This window comes from Pyxicephalus adspersus, chromosome 7, assembly GCF_032062135.1.
Source record: "Pyxicephalus adspersus chromosome 7, UCB_Pads_2.0, whole genome shotgun sequence".
Classification (NCBI taxonomy): domain Eukaryota; kingdom Metazoa; phylum Chordata; class Amphibia; order Anura; family Pyxicephalidae; genus Pyxicephalus; species Pyxicephalus adspersus.
This window is the reverse complement of record NC_092864.1, coordinates 64,342,437-64,359,907: the sequence shown is the minus strand read 5'-3', so window position 1 is coordinate 64,359,907 and position 17,471 is coordinate 64,342,437. Positions and strand designations below refer to the sequence as shown.

Below are 17,471 nucleotides of genomic sequence, written 5' to 3'. Positions count from 1 at the left end.
CAATGCAAGCTACTTTTGAAATGACCAAGTCAAAATGATCTACCAACACTAAAAATGCTAAACATATATGTGTTTATATATACCGAGTATACTTTATATTTAAAATATATTGTTTACCTTGCATAACAGTATGAACATGTATGGCACAATACAATTCTAAACATTTTTGGCCATTACCTTACTCCGATGAGGTCTTAAACTGAATGGAACCAGCCAAAGTTGTATAGTCCGGACAGTAGTTGCTGGTAGCCAGCCTCAAACAGACTTCCAAAAGAAGTCTTCCAATAAAAATTGGAAGTGTGTACGCAGCTTTAGACTCGCATACAGTTAGTCCTCGGGATTAGATATGAGATAGGGGATGTAGGTTTGTTCTTAAGTTGAATTTGGATGTAAGTCAGAACAGTACATTATTTACTTAAATGCAATTAGGACAGATGTTTGTCTCAACATATTAGGCAGAATGGTGTCAGTTACTGTATAAAATCCTCACTGTGAGTTAATCACAAACAAAGCAAAAAAAAAAAAAAATAGAGCCTAGACATTTCTTTAACATCTGGAGCAAGCTGTGCTTTGATATGCAAAAAGAAACAACTGCAGAGTTTGTCTTGGTCATTAAAGAGTTACATGAGACAGCAGAAGAGCCTCAGTCCCTAAGATTACCCACAACCTCAACTGTGTTTAGCAAAAGATTTCTTCTGCAAGTCATGCAAACTGCCCCCTTTCCCCTCCCTGTTATAGCAACTGTGGTAAATGGTTTGCTCTTGTTTTCGAATTCTCACCTTTTCTGGTCATTGTATTATGTTAACGGGTAATAAAACATTATGCAGGGGTGCTCAGAAAAACAGATTTTGTCATTTTGAGATTTTGTTTCAGTTGTTGCCTTTTGTATTTAAAAAATTATGCTTTTGTTTTTACCAATTTAGAGCTTGGATACCGAGAAGCCAGAAGAACCAGTTAAAAGGTCTCCACTGCGCCAGGATACCAATCTTGCAAATTTTTCATATAGGTTCTCTATGTATAACATTAATGGTAAGTGATGATTTGTTTAAATAAACAATATGACAATTGATACATTGTTTAGGTTTTTAAACATATTTTTATGTAATGTTTGTGACATGTAAAATATGTATGTAAGGGAGGGAGTTCAAATCACGGGCAATTTACAACAAATTATCAAAATGACAGTGAGGTCCTTTTAGAATATCATTGCTTGCGGTGTCAAGTGGTGAAAGTGGAAAATATATAATTGTTCTCATTTATCTGGCTGACATTTTTAATCTTAAACATATTTAAAAAAGAAACATTATAGACAGCCAGAATTTGTTAACTGATAAAAAGAAATCTGAAGTAATAGCAACACTGATGTGGTGGCTATTCTAAAGTGAAGGTAGTACTTAAATTGGGGATATGCATATAAGTTACAGGATATGAAGGTAATACAAATACTAGCAGCAATAAGAATTTGGTTATCAGGGCAGCCAGGTGCAAGAAAGAGAAATCATAAAAATTAATACAGGAGCCTTTTAATTAGTTGACAACGTGCCAATTCAAATGCTAATGCTTCATTTCTACCTTTTAGGGTGAAAATGTTGGTGTACCTGGGTTACTTTGTAGTTATGGTGATCATGAGTTGTTTTCTCTTTATAGCACCTGGGAAAAATATTCACAAATATTGTCCTCATTCCTGTGTCAAGGTCACCAGGACGGAAGGATAGTTAGAAAAATGTTACATATTGTTGGCAGGAAATATGCGTTATAAAAACAATACTAAGTTATATAAAGGAGATGAGACAGCTCACATCCTGTAATGAGTCAGTATGACTGTTTATGGTAATATTAGACTACTGTCACACTATCTCAAGTAGATTTACCTGTGTGCTGGATACCATTAATCATAATGAATACAACAATGAATTTGAATATTACTCACAAAGATTTTGTTTGTTTTTTTTTTTGTTTTTTTATTTCAGTCAGCTTTCCTAAATGGCATTTGTTGCCATTATATTTTCATAGCAAAATGAGGGCTGGCAGACCAGCAGAAGCAGTTACCCTTAATGTTTTAGAATGCACATTTTTTGTTTTGCTCTGACGTTGGCACCTCTATACTTTTTCTTCACATCTCCATCATTCCTGCTTCTCCAGTCTTTCTTCCATGGCCTTTGTCTTTCTCATTTGGTCATAGCTGGTCAGTGTTGATGTAAATCACATACGTACATACCTCAGCCACAGGCTTTACTTTTTTGCCTTGTACAGATACTGTGTGTTCACATTGCACACACACCACATTCAATGTGTTTTACCAAATATTGTTAGTAAAATTAAAGAGGAACTAACTGGTATACTATGAAAGTAATACTTCATACATCTTTTATTTTTTACCACTTACATTTCCTCTTTCCCTCTTTATCATTGTAACATTAGTAAAACAAGCTAAAAAAAAAAGCGTAAAGCAGAACTAAAGTTAAAAATAAATGATTGCTGACATTTTTTAAACTTAATTTGTGCTCCGTGTACATTACAGGAATGATTGGCAACATGCAAGATTGTTTCATGCTTAAAGTTCATGCTTTATTGCATTTGCACTAGACTGGCCAGAGTTGCTGACATTTATATATCTTCATGTTGCACTATGGTTAATTTAATATCAATTTCTACAGTTACCCAAACATTATGGTCACACTCTGCTGTTTGTTTTCACCAGAGCAGGACATTGAGATGTCTACCATGGTTTAAAGTAAATTATTAAAAATGGTTGTGAAATATTAGATATTTGAAGTTGTTTATTATTTTTATTATTAATATTGCTATATAAATACTGTTTATTAGTAGTAACAACAAATTACGCAACGCTGTACATTAGAGATTGTAAATTACAGACAGATACAGACCGTGACACAGGAGGAGGAAAGGACCCTGCCCAGAGGAGCTTACATTCTGGGGGGGGGGGACAATAGAAGGGGTAATGTAGAATGGTGGGAAGTAGTGAGGGTTTAGGAGACTGAAGAAGACGGCTGGGGGAGTTTTAAAAGATGGGTTTTGAGTGCCCTTTTAAAGGAGGAGAAAGTAGGAGCAAGCCAAATAGGATGAGGAAGACCATTCCAGAGAGTCGGGGCAGCTCTGGAAAAGTCTTCGAGCCATGCGTGTGATAAGGTTAATAAAAACATTGATTTAAGAAGGTGGCCACATCTGATCCACTAAAACTAGTCTGTTTTGTTAAAAGTGCCTTTGATTGCTATTTGTTCAGATTATGGAAATAAAATATATAATGCTGTGCACTTCACACAGTTTCTTTTGGATGTGTAACATTTATTATGTTCTCTAAATATTATAGTAACTATCATTTACCATTTTCTTTTTTTTAATTTGTAGAAGCTCTAAATCAAGGGGATGCTGTGGATTTGGATGCTCTCATGGCTGATCTCTGCTCTATTGAGCAGGAACTTAGTAGCATTGGATCACATTCCTCCAAGAACACCCTAAAATCTCATGAACGTAAGGCTTCTCAAAAGCCACCCGCTGGCCGTACAAGCATAAAACAGAGCAGCCTAAGAGGAGTGCCTTCCTCATCTGGAAAAATAACCAAACCTTCTCATGCCAACTACTCCTTGGATGACATCACTGCACAGTTGGAACAAGCTTCTCTAAGCATGGATGAGGCAGCACGGCAGACGGTTGTGGAAGAAGCTAAACCAGTGGTAACCATCCATCACCGACGAACGGCTTCTGCAGGCACAGTCAGTGATAGTGATCTCCGTTCCGTTAGTAATTCCTCTCGTTCTAGCATCACCTCAGCAGCCTCAAGCATGGACTCCCTGGATATTGATAAAATGACTAGACCTCAAGAATTAGAACTAGTACAGCAAAGCCAGCCCATATCTGAGGTAAGACAACTACTAAATTCAATTAGGAAGTTTTACATAATAACCATAAAAGTTTGTCATTCATTTTTCTGGAATTTGACTGTTTTTGGAGATGTGATTAGGTGTTAATTTTTGCTGTTAGGCCTTGTGTACATGAACTTTTTTTAATGCTTGGAAAATTTTATGCAGTGCTTATGTGTTGGTACATCAGTAGAAATGGAATTTCTGTAAACTGTAGGGAACACAATTTATGTAAACTAGGCCTACCTGGGACTTTAGCTAAGTTGAGCAGATCTGTTTCCGATCTGTTCATGTTCAGTAAAAAGTGAGTGAATATGAAAACATGAGTAATATAATAGTATAATGCAGTGTTCTCTCCAGCCCCTTTTAGCTGGGTGCACCACCCAGCACTTTTCAGTAACTACCTGGCTGTTTTTGAGTGCTTACTGAAGAGTTGGGTCACAATACAGGGGCTGCCACCGCCTACAATTTATTCTCACCCAGCTTCTGAGTTGAACACTGTAATGGTACTTTAAGCTAGAATTCATTTACAGGTAAGTTTAACTGTTTGCCTAGGGTTCCTCATATTGCAACATTCCTCCTCTGTGTTTGTGTATCCCTTTCAACACTCTGTCACTTATATGGTTTCATTTAGAATGTCTGTTTACATTTGACATTTTCGTGGAGGTACTTTTACTGCATAAAAACTAACTTCAGTGTATGTACAGTTCGGTCCATAAATATTTGGACAGAGACAACTTTTTTATAATTTTGGTTCTGTACATTACCACAATTCATTTTAAATGAAACAACTCGGATGCAGTTGAACTGCAGACTTTCAGCTTTAATTCAGTGGGTTGAACAAAAAGATTGCATACAAATGTGAGGAACTAAAGCCTTTTTTTTTACAGAATCACTTCATTTCAGGGGCCCAAAAATAACTGGACAATTGACTCAAAGGCTATTTCATGGGCTGGTGTGGGCAATTCCTTTGTTATGTCATTATCAATTAAGCAGATAAAAGGCCCCGAGTTGATTTGAAGGGGGGGGCTTGTATGTGGAAGATTTTGCTGTGAACAGACAACATGCGGTCAAATGAGTTCTCCATGCAGATGAAACAAGCCATCCTTAAGCTGCAAAAACAGAAAAAACCCCATCCGGAGAAATTGCTACAATATTAGGAGTGGCAAAATCTACAGTTTGGTACATCATAAGAAAGAAAAAAAAGCACTGGTGAACTCAGCAATGCCAAAAGACCTGGACGGCCATGGAAGACACCAGTGGTGGATGATCGCAGAATCATTTCCATGGTGAAAAGAAACCCCTTCACAACAGCCAACCAAGTGAACAACACTCTCCAGGAAGTAGGCATAGGAGTTTATTAAAGCAAAGAAGTGGAATATTTTTCAATGGCCATGATAGTCACCTGATCTGAACCTAATTGAGCATGCATTTCACTTGTTGAAGACTAAACTTCGGACAGAAAGGCCCACAAACAAACAGCAACTGAAATCCGCTGCAGTAAATGCCTGGCAGAGCATTAAAAAGGAGGAAACCCGGCATCTGGTGATGTCCATGAGTTCAAGACTACAGGCCGTCATTGCCAGCAAGGGGTTTTCAACCAAGTATTAGAAATGAACTTTTTTTCCAGCTTTTTCATTTGTCCGATTACTTTTTGAGCCCCTGAAATGAAGTGATTGTGTAAAAAAAAAAAAAAAGCCTTTAGTTCCTCACATTGTTATGAAATTTTTTTTGTTCAACCCACTGAATTAAAGCTGAAAGTCTGCAGTTTTCATTTAAAATTGTGGAAATGTACAGAACCAAAATTAGAAAAAAATATTTATGGACCTTACTGTATGTATGTGTGTATGTGTGTATGTGTGTGTGTGTGTGTGTGTGTATATATATATATATATATATATATATATATATATATATATATATGTGTGTGTTTTAGAGTCTGGTGATCGTTTAGTAATCTGTAAGCTCCAAAAGTTTGGGGACCGCTGCTCTAAATAGTGCTTGTGTCCAAAGACAGCAGCAAGACTAATAATGAGGAATGTCAAAATAGAAGGGGTGGGTGGTGATAGGGGATGTGAGCAAAAATAAAACATTACCTAGGTAATTGCACTAGTATTAGAGGGGTTTAATTCACAGTTTTCTTGATAACTTTGAATATGCAAATATATTTAGTAAGTGGAGTGTGTCTGGATTTGAACTTTAAAGCAGATCCAAAGGCTGCACGTTTTGTCCCAAATTGCCGTTACCTACATTAGAGTTGTAAGCTCAACCTTCCGCTGGAATCTATTTTACTTACAACTGTATGCAAGGCTAGGCATGGCCAGCTACTTGCCTGTACGAGTCTGGTCAATTAACACTGTTGATGGTGGGTACAGTGGGGTAAAGAACGTAACACTCCAATGCATGGCATAATCAAGACTATCTCTCTGGTTCCTTTCACACCGGCGGTTAGGTCTTCCATTAAGATTATTTCATTACCTTTATTTAACGACATACCAACTGTTGGAGGAGCTGCCTGTTTCCATACCACTGGTATACAGGATGTCTTTGGATTAACCAGATTTTAGGAACAGAGCCACAATATGCCTTAAGGGAAATTCTATTATGGTGCAGCAGAAAAAAATTCGGGGTCATTAGGAACAGCAGCTTCAGTGAACCTTTTTGCCTAACACCCTGTACAGTTTCCCAAAAACCTGTCGGAGTTGGGCAAGATAAAAAAAATAACATTGTACCAGTATTTTGCTTCACCTCTATCATACATTTGAGGCTTGGAAGTAATGATGTAAGCATTCAAAAGTATGATACCAAAAGGACATAGTTTTATAACTCAGCTCTTGCATGTTACTGTTGATGGAATTTTATGAGACAGCAGGGGAATGCTAGACCTCTGAGTTCGGAAAACCTAGTCCCGAGCCTGAGGAAACAAAGGTACAAACTCTGAAGAAGAGACATTCAACTGATAATACATTAAAGATAGAGCACGTCGCAGCTACAGATTCAAAAAGTGTAGAACAACTGAACCTGTCTCCTGGAGGGAGAGCCAGCAGAAAACGTAATAGCTGAAGGGATCATTTTATTTGTGCTAATATTTCAAGTTTTTCCAAGTTAGAAGTTACAGTATGTTCATATGTCCTTTACTGGAATCTGGTACAATAAAGGTAAAGTGACGTGAGCGCACAGGAAAAAACTAAAAGACCAAGAAGACTTTTGGAATTAGTTTGATAAGGACTATTAGTAATTAAAGAAGTCTTGATCTCAATATCAGTTTAAATAGGTAGTCAAACAAGGGCTAGGAATTTTGGTAAATGTTTTGTAGCAACCTTTGTTTAACCATGAGGTCAGTCTGTTCACTGTAGGTGATAAAAAAAAAAAGGTTTTGTTTTATAAAACTATAATCATTTTCTCAGAGGAAAAGAGGAAAGATTTTTTTCCCCCTAAGCTGATGTTTTGGGAAGCAGGACATAGAAAATCTTTTGGCAGGATTATTTTCCTAGAGGAGTTGCAAGAAAATTTGACATTTTAAATTCTATAAATGTTTTTAAGCTATGTGTAGAGATCTTATTGAATATTGACATCTAGGTAAAACCCTATTTTATTTGGCCTCCACTTTGTTAGTGTAATCACCAATTTCCTTGGTTTACCACTGCCCAAAGTTCAGCGCAGAAGAGCTAAAGGTGTATGGAACTTTAAAGCTGGATTCCTAATTTCCACATAGTTTCAGGTCCATGTTATAATAAACATTATCTTCAGCTGAGTAACTGTAAAGTTCATAAGCCAAAATATAAGTGTGCACTTCTCAGTGTTTGGGTGTCACTCAGTCTTTAGAATGCGAGGCTCAGATACCACCACATCTTTGGCAAGGTGCAGTCACCCCTAGGTGATCTATTTCCTTATACAATAATAACTGATGATGCACATTTTTCTAAAACGCAACAATGAGAACTTGAACCCAATCTCTGGGATATGCAAACAAACTTCAAAACTAAAGTCGTCTGAAGTTGAAGTTTTACTTTTTAGGTTTTACTTTAAAACCTTATTTCTGAACAATTAAAGCATGTTCAGTAGAAATAATAGGAATGCCAAAAGAGAAGAAGTGATGATAGATTGACTGCTGGAAAGAATTTACTGGACTGAAGTTAACCAAAATCAGACACAAAATTCCTCTATCTAGCATCTGTATTTTGATTTACTTCTTCTGCTGGAAACCTTGCCTAATAAAAGGTTATTAACCTCACTAAAACGCTATATGCCTGTTATGACATCTTGTGCGTAACTGGGGTTTGGCACCAGACTCATATTACATCATTTTGGAATTGCTCACTGAGCTTTCAAATTTTTGGTCACTAGAAAGGTTGAAGTCAGATGTGTTTTTTTTTAATCGCTAAATTGGTTAGCGAAATGTTATCTCTAAAGACTGACTGTAACGTTTACCAGCACACACAAAATTAAGTTCTAAGGGACACACAAGTATTTTTGTGGTAGTGACTTGTTGCAGCTACAGCATTGCTCTACTTGGTGCATTTTTAGCTAGGAATACAACAGGTTCAGACAATACAAAGGTACATGTTGCAGTGACATCGGTCATTTGTAGCTCAACATTCATACCTAGCTACAAATTCTTCATGTACAGTAGTAATCAGGTTTCCTAATGCATCTGCTTGTGAGTATGGCCAGTGGTTTTCACTTACAAACATTAAAGATGGCTACACCATCAACTCTGAAGTGCCACAAATCTCTGCTACAAAATTACTAGTGTGAAATATCTCAAACTCCCAGCAGACTCAAACATTGCAGCAATGTTATATTTTTAGACTTTTATATTTAGTGTTCCCTGAAACTTACCAGTTCATATTTAAGTTTTGTTTTTTTCTAAAGCTATTTCCTTGGAACTCCTAAATACTTGGGTTCTTTCATATACCAATAGCAAGACGTAGCCTCACAATCAGGGTGAGCTGTTAGCAGTTCTTGAAATCCTAATACTATTGTTACTATTAACTAGTATTTTTATAGCACCGACATATTACGCAGCGCTTTACAAAGTCCATAGTCATGTCACTAGCTGTCCCTCAAAGAGGCTCACAATCTAATGTCCCTACCATAGCCATGTGTCATTAACACAGTCTAAGGTAAGTTTGGGGGAAAGCCAATTAACCTAACCATATTTTTGGAATGTGAGAGGAAACCCGCGCAAACACAGGGAGAACCTGTAAACTTGCAGATAGTGCCTTAGCCAAGATTCAAACCTGAGACCCAGCAAAGGCCAGAGTGCTGCCCCCATTTTTATTTATAGGGTGCCTTCGGTAAGCAGGTATATCTGTTTCTATGATATCTAAAATTGAGACTGCAGTTTATTTTGAGGGGGTCCTTTATTACCTTCACAACTTTGGTTTTGCATGAAGTGCTCCTCCATCTATCAAAGGCAATAAACAGCTGCAAATGCTACATTCTCTTTCCTGAGTTAATTACTCTAAGTAGACAATGGTCTGAGCCAGACAAAAATCAAAGCTATAAAGATCTGCACTGGGCTATTACATATGCAATGCAAATCTGCATATGTTCAATTTTGAGTTTACAGTTGAAAGCAGCAGTACTTTTCTCTGAATGAAAGTCCAACTAAGCAACTATTAAAATACATTGTATTTTGTACTTTTCTCTGAATGAAAGTCCAACTAAGCAACTATTAAAATACATTGTATTTTGTTTTTTGGTTTTTTTTTTTCTTTTGGAGAGACATTCAGAAAATGTTTTCATATTAAGTGATAACTCTATTGGGATAAAATGCACCAGTAAAACATACATAATCTCAGACTGAGATTTACTTTTGTTTGTGAGTTGCAGCAGTGTTTTTGTCAGTCACATCAAATGGCTATTGGGGAGCCGGTGATACTTTGCCACCAGTTAACCATTAAACTTGATCACAAAAGTGCTGCACCTTGTTTAGGACAGAGCTAAACCTTAACACTTTCACATTCAAAATGTGTCCATGTATGTACTGTGCTGTAACACATATGTATAAATGGGCTGTGCATAATATAGGAGTAGTGCATCTACCAACAAAAATAAATGCAAGCAAATAGACTAATTTTGTCTACAATTCCTATTTTATTCAGTTCACTTTTACATACACAGATGATTTGTCTGGAATAACATTTTAGAAAATGCAGCCTTATAAGCTAAATGTAATTATACTTTTAGTATTTTTAGTTGCCCTCTGGATGCTGCAAAGTTTCTTTTTCTTTATTCTTTAGAACTTTAATACTTTTCTGTGGAGCTAGAACAAGGGTCCCCTCTGATTACAACATCTTCACTAGGGGGTTAATTCTTGGAAAAGAGGTTTCTTAGAATCCCATGCTGGGAATAGAAGTCTAAAGTTTCCTTTGTTTTCCTAATGAACTTCCTGTCCGCATAGTAAAACTCTGATAATTAAAGAAATTTAAACCATATGGATGTTTAAGAATAAAAAAGTTATGGTAATTGTATTGTGTTAGGTGATATGTCTATAATAATGTGGTTTGGCAATATTTTTTCAACTCACTGCATTGACTGACTTGCACCTTAGTCATTGTTGTAAGGTGCTCATTCAAGTGACCCTGTCATTACTGGGTCAAACAGCAAAAAGCAATATCTATCTAATAAGGAGGCAAAACATGCTCATCTTTTCCAAGGCCCATATCTTGAAATTCTGCAGCTGTGTTGCTCCATGGCCATCAGTAGTATTTGACTGAATCCAGATAAAAACATTTGCTGCTTTACCAAGTTCTCCTGTAATGAGAACCACTGCATTCCATTAAGGGAGCAGGAATTCACATAAATGAATATGGAAAATACTTGCAAGATGCTTAGGGAGCAGATTGGCACACTACAGACAGTAGTGTAGCACCCAGGCTTGAAAGGTTAGCTTTTTTGCTTTATGTTCACTTCAAAGCGGACCTTGCATCATAATACAAGTTACTGCTCTTTAGAAGCACCCCAGGCTCCCATGTCAAAATGCTTGGAAAACAAAATACAAGAAAAGATATCAATTACTGGCTGAGTGACATATAAGCCAAGTAACTTTTTCTTTTATCCCATGATGTCTTTTTTTCCTGACATTTTACTTGGAAGGCTTTACTGAATAGTAGTACTTTTCATTTTCATGCAGGGTTTTCTTTTAGGAGAGATTAGGTGCCACACCTGGCACGTCAAGTTAAAGTGGGCAGACATAAATGAAGCATGGTAACAGATTTCTTTTTCCAGTAACTTTTAGAAAATCTGTGACACATCTCTATTCTTTCTGATATATAAATGTGTCAAAAACTAATTTGCAAGTGTAAAAATGAACAACAAAATATATGACCACAATTCCTAAACAAATTCATTTTTTTTTTTTATTTGTGCAGAAAAACTGGACTTTTTAGGCATAAATCAAAATTAAACAATAAAGACTTTTAAATCATTAAATCATTTGAAAATCACAATAAAAGTTTGTACAATTGCTTATACAACATAAACAATGTCACAAAATATTTTCATCATAAATTCTTTTTAAAGATGCTGTACAAGAATCTCTTTCTAACATGTGGTCTCTTGGTAGTACTTTTCTACATCGACGTGTTTCGCGACTATAAAGACGCTTCTTCAGGATGAATCGAAATCTAGAGACTACTATGCAACACTGATAACCAAAATGCAATAGACTACTTTATCCAGTTGTACAAATGGATCCACAGCAAAGAATGAAGATTGAGAGTGTGAAGACCCGTCCCTGCAATCACAACATGATGATGTGATTGCAAGGGCGGGTCTCCACACGTGTGAGACGCCAGTCCCGCGGCTCCTTAAAATGGGAGAGTTAGTGGGAAGCAGTCTGGAATGGACAGTGCAGCGTGCAGGATACCATTTATCAAACAGAACATTCCCTATGGTGGTTTTTTGCTTTCATCTCCATCTTGAATTACCTGGCTCCTCAATTACATCTGCTGCTTCTGCCCATCTTGCTGCTATCATCACTCTTTATTCTTTGCTGTGGTTCCATTTGTACAACTGGATAAAGTATTATGCATTTTGGTTATCAGTGTTGCATAGTAGTCTTTAGATTTTGATTCATCCTGAAGAAGCGACTTTAGAGTCACGAAACGCGTTGATGTAGAATAGTACTACCAAGAGACCACATGTTAGAAAGAGATCATTGTTCAACACCTTTAAAAAGAATTTGTGATGAAAATATTTTGTGACATTGTTTATGTTGTATAGGCAATTGTACAAACTTTTATTGTGGTTTTAAAATGATTTATTGTTTAATTTTATTTTATGCCTAAAAAGTCCCGTTTTTCTGCACAAATATAAATATTGATTCAATTAATTGGGAAGTGGCATTGCATCTTTTAGATGCCATTATTTACTGATCAGCTAATTTTCATTTGAATTATAAACAAATTCATTTGAAAACATTCTCATCATGCAGAGCATGTAAAATTTCTTTCTTCCTTATATTTACCAGTACAATGCACCGTAGCACACTGGTATCTGCAGATGCAACGCATGTATATGCAGGAATTGTTCATATTGTGGAAACATTTGTTTTTTAAATGCAGTATGTGATTGCTACTAAATATAAATAAAATAACGTTCGCTCATCGATTAATGGGGGGTAGGTAGCTGCACCAGCATGCATTAATATCTGCCCTAGACAGAACCATAGATGTCATTTAATTATTATACTGAGTGGATATTCCCCCTGTTCCCAAAGCACACACTAGTAACCATAGTAACAGATAAGTTTTAAAACTTAAACATTTATTAAAATCATCAAGAGCTCCTTTAGGGATTGTTTAATTGGACTCCTATAATAACTCCAGGACGCCTGATTCTCCAAGTTAGATCTAAATTGTAACCTCAGTGGGACTTATAAAAATTCATTGTGATCGATCATGAGAAGAAATGTGTGTCTTCATTTCATGTTGCTTAGAAAATTGAGTTTAATCTGCCTTTTCTGCCTTTTGTGATGTTCTAATATCAAATAAAACATTTTCCTTTTCGTTACACGCCTTTTAAGATCCAATGATGTCATATACTTCTTGTTGCAATGCAGGCATATTATGGCTGGTAGGGTGCTCCCCAGTAGAGGCCCCCATTGCAGACCCCCCAGTACAGAGACATCCCCTCTGTAAGTTCATACACCTGGATTATTGCTAGAATTGGATATGTTGATTGCTCCTCATCCCTTACACTATGGTTTTACAATCTTATTTGCTTTCTTCAGGCTCCACACAAAGGCAAAAAAGCTCCAACCCGTTGGAAATTTCACACACTGATAGAAAACAAGCCTTAGCTGTTCAAACTGCACAAAAGTCCCTAAGCCACCTCCTGCCTCTCTATCCAGACTGTATGTTTTTGGATTTTGTGAGGAAACTGGAGTACTCGGAGGAAACTCATGTAAACAAGGGGAGAGCCTGCAAACTCCATGCAGATAGTGTCCTGGGACTTAGTGCTGCAAAGGCCAGAATTCTAACCTCTGAGCCCACCATGCTGCCCTCATCTTCTTTTATAGGGTGCACTCAGGGAAGCAGTTATATCTATTTCAATGATATATAAAATTTCAATGGCAGTTTATTTTTGGGTGTGTCTTTATTACCTTCAAAACTTTGGTTTTGCATGGTGTTCCTGCACCTATCAAAGGCAATATACAGCTGCAAATGCTACGTTCCCCATCCGGAGTTAATTACTCTAAGTAGAAAATGGTATGAACCAGACAAAAATCAAAGCTATAAAGATCTGTACTGAGCATATGCAATGCAGATCTGCATATGTTCAATTTTGAGTTTACATTCCACTTGAAAGCAGCAGTACTTCTCTGAATGAAAGTCCTACTAAGCAACTGGTAAAATACATTGGGTTTACTCTTTGCCGTGACATTCAGTAAATGTTTTCTTTCTTTTTATATTCATGAAAATTAAGAAGGACATTTTCTGTATACTAAATGGCAGTTATACCACTGCACTGCAGCTTTTAGAATTTGGAGTGTTTTTTGTTCTTTATTCCACTATTTTTACTAAAACTATTTGTTTTTGTGATTTGGTTATGGTCTGTTTTCTGTCTGTTGTTTTTCCAGCACTATGTTAGCAATTATTCTTTGCATGGCAATCTAAAAAGTGTTTGTATTTATATTGTCCTTTTCCTTTTTTTCTGGTTTTTATTTTCACTCTTGCACGCCCCCCTCTGTTCACGCTCCTTCCATTCTGTGTCAGTGCACCCATCTCTCCCCTACATGCCATGTCTCAATTTCACAGCATGTTACCCTGGGAAGACCTTTTCAAGCCAGACGTCATCTTGACTTCACAAAAGAAGAGGCGGAAGCAGGTTCTGTAAGTTGAAGGATTTATCTTCACAGATTTTTAGTGTAGACTGCAGCCAGTTTATAGCCTTTGTATCAAACACAGCGAGGCAACTATGAATGGCAAAGGGAGATTCTGCTTTGGTTCCTCTCCTTCCTGTAACTGAACCTGCTTTGATGTTTCATACATATATTTGGGTATCTCCAGGGATATCTTTTTTCCTTATTACTGACTCTAGAGGCTTTTTATTTGGTTAACATTAATTGGTTATTTTATAAACTGAATTTTTTTTATAGTCTAAAATCTACACACAGATTAACTTCTTTGCAGCAATTTTAACCCTAAAAGTTGATGTCCTATGAGACCGATTTGGGTGGTCCAGGAAAGTGCAAACTTTCCTCTTTGTTCACTAACTAAATGCCTTAATTAATGGTAGAACTGTGACCATGCTGTAAATATTCCAAAGGTAAGTATTCTTTAAAACAAGAACTAACCTTTTAAAGCTGCAGTCAATGTAAATCAATTCATGCTCTGTTTGCAGAAAAAAACACTTTCAGTTTTATTCATTTTACTTTCAATTTTTCTTTTTGTTTCAAAGTTTTTATTGAAATTTTCAAATAAAGTAAACAATACCATTACACAACAAGTTTGCATAGAATACCAGGAAGAGATTAAAAAGCGGGATTCTTCAGGAGGAATCAGTTCTATAATTGAAAGGATATATACAGTACAAACAATTCTATCCAACATAATTATACCATAAAATCCATATCTTGTATCAACACATATATGTAGACAAATATGATTACCAATTTTTGAAAACTCGCAATTATTATAATTTTCTACATATATGTGTTGATGATACATGATATGGAATTTATGGTATATTTATGTTGGAAAGAATTGTTTGTAATGTAAATTTCCTTTCAATCATAGAACCAATTCTTCTTGAAATGGGCTAGTCCCACAAAATGAATTTACATTAAAAAAAAAATATTTTAATAAGAATTACATTATTTTTCGCTGGTACTGTCAATGAATTTTGCTCCCCCCAGTACTTTTTTTTTTATCATCAACAATATTTGTCAAGGACCTGATTTGTTGATAACAGAATATTTCTGTACATATAAGGGAGAGGCTCAGAATAGCCTAGCCATCAAGGAAATTTTTGATTGTGAAAATTCCTTGTTGCGTCACCAAGAGAACTGAGCCGGTTCACAACCTGGAGGAAATTCAGAATTATGCCATAGGGGAGTCCGTGGAGAATGGGGGGGAGTGCAGGTTAAAATTAGTTTTTTGTCCATCCCATACTGAGGAAGAATATGAAGGACTGAGAATCGCAGGTCTCTTAGAGCAGTGGTTGCCAACCTTTTCGGTCCCGCAGAATGCCATCTATTCAGATCTCTAGCTATTGCACGAAACAGGGTTGGGTACTTAGCTGAGTACAGATCATGGTGAAAAGATGTTATCTGAATGCCTAGATAGGTCATTGTTTTGGTTTTCCATGTAAAGTCAAAGTTATCTTTCAGTTGGTTGACTATGTTTGGGGGCAATGAAATATTCAGGGCCTCCGATTTGGCTTTATTAGGTTTTAGTCCTGTCACCTCTGAAAAGGAGCATAACTCTTTAAATAAGTTTAACAAGGAGATGAGAGGAGAAGCTACAGACATTAGGGTGTCATCAGCAAAAAGTCCACATTTATGTTCTATAGGACCACATCGAATGCCCTTAATGTCAGAATTAAGCCTTACAGCTATTGCTAAGTTTATTCGGTAAAGCAAAAGGTAAAGGGGAGAGAAGACAGCCTAGTCTGGTGTCTCTGCAAATATTAATCAAGGGAGAATAGGGTCCTTTAATTGCTATTTTGGTGGAGGGGGAGGAGTATGGAAAGGATATAATCCAGTAGAACGCTTGGCCAAATTTCATTTTAGGAAGGGCTTTCAGCTAATACCATGGTAAACTGTCAAAAGCTTTGTGTAGATCTAATGAGAGTAACATCGCTTCTTATTTTGGCCTACCATCGCAGTTACCAATTACAGCTGAAATTAGGTCTATTGTACGTCTAGTTTGGCCTGGGGGAGTCCTTGTCGATGGTGAAGAAATCCCACCTGGTGTGGTCTAGGAAGGAACCCAGACACAGGGATAGAATTTTCATCATAATTTTAAGATTGCGAGATAGGACTATAATTAGAGACCTCAGCAGGGTCTTTACTAGGTTTGGAGATAACACTAGTTAGGGCTTTATTACCCTCTACAGGTAGAAAAAAATAAATTAAAAATAAAGGTTCATTTCCTTTGCGAAGGAAATTGAAATAGTCTAAAAGGCAATTTCCTAAAAGTCTTATAATAAAGGTTTGGTACACTTTCAATTTTTATAGCGGTTTAGGTTCATTCCATTTCATCAGTGCATTCCTGTTTTTTTATATCTCCAATTGAAACAAAGATAAAGAAAAGAGTAGGAGGGGAGCTTTAAGCTGACTTGAACTCATTGCTTCTCTTGCACTTTGGGGATGAATTCCTCCACAGTGCCTGCTGCTCCAGGCATCTATGAGAGCTTTCACCTAATCTTATTTACTGCTTGATCTGGGTATGAAAACATTTCCATACCCTGACCATAGTTCTACTTCAAGCCACTTATCAAGTACATGTGTACAGGTCAGAATTTGTGACTTTGCCAGCCAAAGTTGGAGAAATAGTACTTTCATGAAAAGGTCAGTGATTACAGTCTGAGTTTCTCTTAATGCAGGTTTTCTTTAACATTAATTATTGTGTTCTTAATAGACCTTTGTATTAGGTTAATAATGCTGTCTTTACAATATGCTTATATACTTTAGACACCTAAAAAATTGTCCTAATATAATTGTTAGTGAACAGGCAGCCTGATAAGTGCTTTCGTCTATTTATAATTTAGAAAAAGAAGCACACTTTGTGAATACTATTATGAAAGCTTTACTAATAAGCACATCTTGCACTCTGTTGCTGTTTCAAAGGTCATGCATAATGGGTTTTACTGTTAAATTTTGGCATGTTTTCATTAAAATTAATTTTGCAAGCAAAGCAGCCAGCCCAAAATGATACTCATTATTTTTTTATTATGATCCGTTCTTATTTTTACACTGTGTCATTCTGATTAAATAATTCGGCAAATGCCAATCCTTTTTTGTTTCAAAGCAATTTGTGGAAAAGTTTTAATGTATTATATTTATCTACAGATGTATAATACTAAATACTGGCAGTGCTTTCGAAACTCAGATGTTCAGCAGACTATTTAGGAGCA

At 36.4% G+C, this 17,471-nt stretch overlaps 1 protein-coding gene across 1 annotated transcript in view; it reads left to right on the top strand.

Moving 5' to 3' along the window:
* RAPH1 (Ras association (RalGDS/AF-6) and pleckstrin homology domains 1) overlaps positions 1 to 17,471 on the top strand; it is a gene marked incomplete in the record, with an annotated part of 100,441 nt that overhangs the window by 54,264 nt on the left and 28,706 nt on the right. Inside the window, 3 exon segments of the mRNA XM_072418784.1 lie at positions 924 to 1,029; positions 3,370 to 3,881; positions 14,108 to 14,224. Of these exon segments, the coding sequence (XP_072274885.1) occupies positions 924 to 1,029; positions 3,370 to 3,881; positions 14,108 to 14,224 (735 nt within the window).